General features: G+C 41.7%; 1 protein-coding gene across 1 annotated transcript in view; it reads right to left on the bottom strand.

Moving 5' to 3' along the window:
• mapkapk2a (MAPK activated protein kinase 2a) overlaps window positions 1-1042 on the bottom strand; it is a 70024-nt gene extending 68982 nt beyond the window's left edge. Inside the window, exon 1 of the mRNA XM_080846034.1 lies at window positions 358-1042. Coding sequence (XP_080702160.1) covers window positions 358-570 — 213 coding nt within the window. The 5' untranslated portion in view covers window positions 571-1042. The remainder of the gene's footprint in view (window positions 1-357) is intronic.
• Between the last annotated feature and the right edge of the window lie 3958 nt (window positions 1043-5000).

Below are 5000 nucleotides of genomic sequence, written 5' to 3'. Positions count from 1 at the left end.
TGCTAAACATGTAACATCAGGCCTAGCAAAGGCAGTATCGTTCTACCATACAACCCGTTTTTTGGTTTGGTAATGTGACGCTAACGGTGTGAAGTTATTTGATAAAGTTACTGTGAAGTTAGGATGCAGTGCCGGGTAACATTAACTCCTATGTCCACATGTTATAAGCCTGCGTGTGTGTGGCAGGTGTTCCCTACACAATGGCAGAATCGAGAGACTTTACACTTTGGTATAACCATATCCTAACAACATGGTCATGTGCGCTTACGCAAAGTTCAACAGCATTGCTCAACAACTTTGCCAGCACAGATTAAAAACAGGCACGACGTTAGACGAATTGTCTTGACATAAACTTACCTTTAGTGCGAATTTCTCTCCGGTTTTCCTCTGGAAGACTTCGATCACCCTGCCATTAATGCCCTGTCCGAGTACCGAGCTTGTGACCTTGTAGTCATCCGTAATAGCGTTTTTCTTGATCTGAAGGGTGGGCTTGACGTGGAACTGCATGTTCTGTTGTTGTAGAGCCTGCTGCTGTTGTGGGTTCGGAAATACCGGTGGGTTCGACATCATTGTGAATGACGAGAGGAGACAAGGAGACGGGACACCTCGTACCTCTTCTCTACTTGGTGGGCTTGCTTAAAGTTAATTTCTATCCTCCAGGCCAATGTCAGCCGAAGAGTTTCAAAGTAGGTTCGTACGAAAACAAAGGATAGTTTTACAAATGACAGCTTAATACGAACTAACTTGACCGCACAAGAAGACCTGAAAGCTGTGGTCCTTTATGCTAGCGAGTCGCTTTTCAGAAGTTAGCGAACAAGCTAGCTAGCTAATATCCATTTCGGGGGTCAATTCACCAATTCCCGCCTGAGGAAAAACGCCTAACGTTTCCTCTGCTGGTCGCGCTCGTAAAAGCAGGTGTACAAACGAATAAGTGGTGGTTTGTCTTGCCTTAAAATAAAAGATAAACGTAAAACACAGTTTAAAAGACGACAAAGTCAGACCGCGAACACCGACAGACACACGCACTGTCCTTCGGCTAGCAAGCTACTTTCCGAAGAGTCTGGGCAGTTTTTTTTCTCCCCCCTGACGTCATGCCTCTGAGAGGAATGTATGAGCCACTTCTTAAAGGAGAAGGTTAATCCAAACTCACACCTCTGTGATCCAAACGGATCTCTATGTTTCCGATGCTCTCTTTCCCCTTGAAACAATCAGAATTAAATTACCCAAATAATTATATATAATTTATGTATTTCATGTTTGTTTACCGACCTCTTTGTTGTTTCTTACAAAGTGACAACTGTAACAACTGTAGCCTAATTTGTCTATCTATCTATCTCTCTGTCTATCTATCTATCTGTCTATCTGTCTATTTATATATCTGTCTGTCTATCTATCTATGTATCTATACATCTCTCTATCTCTCTGTCTACCTATCTATCTAACTATCTATCTATCTTTCTGTCTGTCTGTCTGCCTGTCTATCTATCTATCTATCTATCTATCTATCTATCTATCTATCTGTCTGTCTGTCTGTCTGTCTGTCTGTCTGTCTGTCTGTCTGTCTGTCTGTCTGTCTGTCTGTCTGTCTCTGTCTGTCTATCTATCTATCTATCTATCCATCTGTAATAACGTTGTATATCTATAGGCCTACAAAGAAGGCAGGCAACAAGTTGCTCAAAGAATACACAGAAAACTAAAAAAAATGAATTAATGTATACAATGAAACGGTGCTTTGGAAAATTAATGTACCTATTATTTGTTTAGATTTTACAAGACCTTAAGTTATTGTAGGCCTACTAGTTACTGTTCTACCAACTGTGTAGCACATTCCGGATCATTCTTTATTTTCGAGATAACACTGAAAGTTTTACTCAGTTATACTTTATATACTGTTAGCCAATAAATAACGAAATTGTGAAATTTAACATTCTGATCAAATAGCCTAATATTAATTTCACTCTATGGCAAACAAATCTTTCCGGTGTCGTTGGCCACTTCGTAATCTTCCCACAAGGTGGCAGAATAAGCATACATTCGAGATCGTTAAAAATGCTTTTGTGTGAAATGTTTTTGTTTTCTTTTAGCTTAACTCCTACATTGATCAAGAAATTGTGCTCCAAGTCGTTAATTAATGTATTATCTCTCGTTATATTGGTTGTATTGGTTATATTATCTCTGCTTATGACTATTAAGTTACTTTAATATTCTACTATATAGTAAGATACGTTTCAAGGTTTTTAGCTAACAGCCCTGTTTTGTCACTGTCAACTGTACAAAACTATTGCAGTGGAATAGTGAAATAATATTGGAATAAATTAATCAGCATTTAATTGTGATAAACTAAATTGTCACGCAAACCACTTAAGACGATGTAGGGTGCCTTCTCAAATCAGACACAAGATGGCGCTGTAGCCTAATGATAATCTCACAGTGGGCATGTGATTACTGATTGCCAAAACTGCATAAGTGACACCAATAAATGACTTTACCTGTTGCCAGAAACAACAGCCACAAGGTCTTCAGACATGAGCCTGCTTTATGACATAATATGATCAACATTCCCTGTCAAACGTCCAAAACTACTATTTATTGTTTTTTAGATTAACATTTTGGTTTCATTGAGAAATCTCATTTACGTCCTGCCTGTTCTTAGCGCTTGTTCATACATAATGACGTAATAGTTGTTATTAAGTCTGAGCTATGTTACTAAAACATTTAGGAGTAATGGCACTATGACACATGTCCCAAAGGTGAAGTAGCCTATGAGACATGTTGAAAAGGTCAAGAACCCTAATTCCTACCTTTGTTGTGAAAGATGCCCTTTCAGATCAACCATGATGATGTCATTATGACACAATAGATAACGTTGTTTCTCAGTGTTAATCTGTATGCCGAGCCTCTTGATCACTGATTCCAGGTGGATCTAAGACCTCTGGTTTAACAAGGTCAAGTTGATAACGACTGACATGAAAGGTGTGAAACACAGACACAGACACATAAAGCACATCTGTGAGACACTGAAGTGATGAGAGAGTGCGACGTTTACCAAGTCACCCTACATACAGTAGACTGTTTACTAAGTCAGCCTACATACAGTAGACTTACATTTACATTTACATTTAGTCATTTAGCAGACGCTTTTGTCCAAAGCGACGTACAAGGGAGAGAACAATCAAGCTGGTGTAACAATAAATACTGCTTATTTTTTGGTGTGAAGTACCAAGTGAAATGACACCGCTTTGATTGCAAATGATTTTTACTGGTGTCTGCATACATTTAATAAAGACAGGCCTGGACTGTCAAACAGTGTGTGTTTGTCAAACCGTGTGTTGCTTGAAGTACCCTGACCAAGACGGATCACTTGACTTGGTCCCCGGGGGCGCCTAAAGGCTGCCCACTGCTCCTGGGGGTCCTGGAGGAAGGACAGGTTGGGAGAAATGCAGAGAATAAATCAACTGCGACCTTGGCCTGCGTGTGCGTGTGTGTGTGGATGTATGTGTGTGTGTGTGTGTCCTGTGCCGCCACCTATATATACACGTGTGTGTAACCGTGTATCGTTTGTGTGAATAAAAACAGACTGAAGTCAGCCTTGTTTGTTTGTTTGTTTGTTTGTTTGTTTGTTGTTGTCCCTAGCTGTGTGTGTATGTGTGTGTGTCCTGTGTCGCCACCTATATATAGACACGTGTGTTGTTTGTGTGAGTAAATACTGATTTAAGTCAGCCTTGTTTGTTTGTTTGTTTGTTTGTTTGTTTGTTTGTTTGTTTGTTGTCCCTAGCTGTGTGTGCTCGCTACCTGAGGCTTCCTGCAGAGGAACCTGAAAACCTCCCTGCTCCAGGGCACACTCCTCTGAGAATCCCCTCTTGGCTGTACCACACACACACACACACACACACACACACACACACACACACACACAAACCACTCTTGGCTCATACGGGGTATTATGACGGCAGTTACATAAGTGAGCTTCCCATGACCCATCGAGTTCACAGCCTTCTGCTCATACATTTATATACACACACACACACACACACACACACACCACAACCTCCCCATCTACACAAATACACACACACAAACCTGAGCCTTTCCTTTTACCCCTCTTCCTTCTCCACAAACACACACACACACACACACACACAAACAAACACACATACAGACACACACACAAACACAAACAGTCACACATACAATCACACACACACCCCATCCACACACACATACACAAACCAGACTCTCTCACCATCCATACACACTCAAACACAAATACACAAACTTGACCCTCTCCCCATACGCAGACACAAATACACATAGCATAGTCACACAGAATGCCTCTACAGCTGGAATGAAAGTGCTGGCATGTTTCTTGTGATGAGTTGGCAGTATTTCACACACACACACACACACACACACACACACACACACCCCCCTCGTCCAACTGCAGTGGAGGCAACATAGCGACCACGGGGAACATACTGTACTGAACAAAGAGGGAGTGCCCCACTCCTCTCTGACCTCTCCATACAGCCACAACCACGGGAGGGAATGGGGGATAGAGGGAGAGAGAGACAGAGAAAGAGAGAGAGAGAGAGAGAGAGAGACGATGAAGGAGAGACTGTGAGAAAATGAGAAAGAGAGAGCGACAAAAAGAGAGAGAGACGAGGAAGGAAAGAGAAGGAGAGACTGAGAAAAAGAGAAAGAGAGAGAGAGAGAGAGACAGAAGGAGAGAGAAGGAGAGACTGTGAAAAAATGAGAAAGAGAGAGAGAGAGAGAGACAGAAGGAGAGAGAAGGAGAGACTGTGAAAAAATGAGAAAGAGAGAGAGAGAGAGAAGGAGAGACTATGAAAACATGAGAAAGAGAAAGAGAGAGCAAGTGAGTGGGAGAGGGAGACGAAGTGGTCTATATGGCGACTAAAATAACAGAAGTTGTTGCACTCATAGGACATGCAGTACTTTATGAGGATGTGAGAGAGAGACAGGCCTCATAGGACATGCAGTAC

This window comes from Sprattus sprattus (assembly GCF_963457725.1).
Source record: "Sprattus sprattus genome assembly, chromosome: 10".
Lineage (NCBI taxonomy): Eukaryota > Metazoa > Chordata > Actinopteri > Clupeiformes > Clupeidae > Sprattus > Sprattus sprattus.
This window is presented reverse-complemented; position numbering and strand designations above follow the sequence as displayed.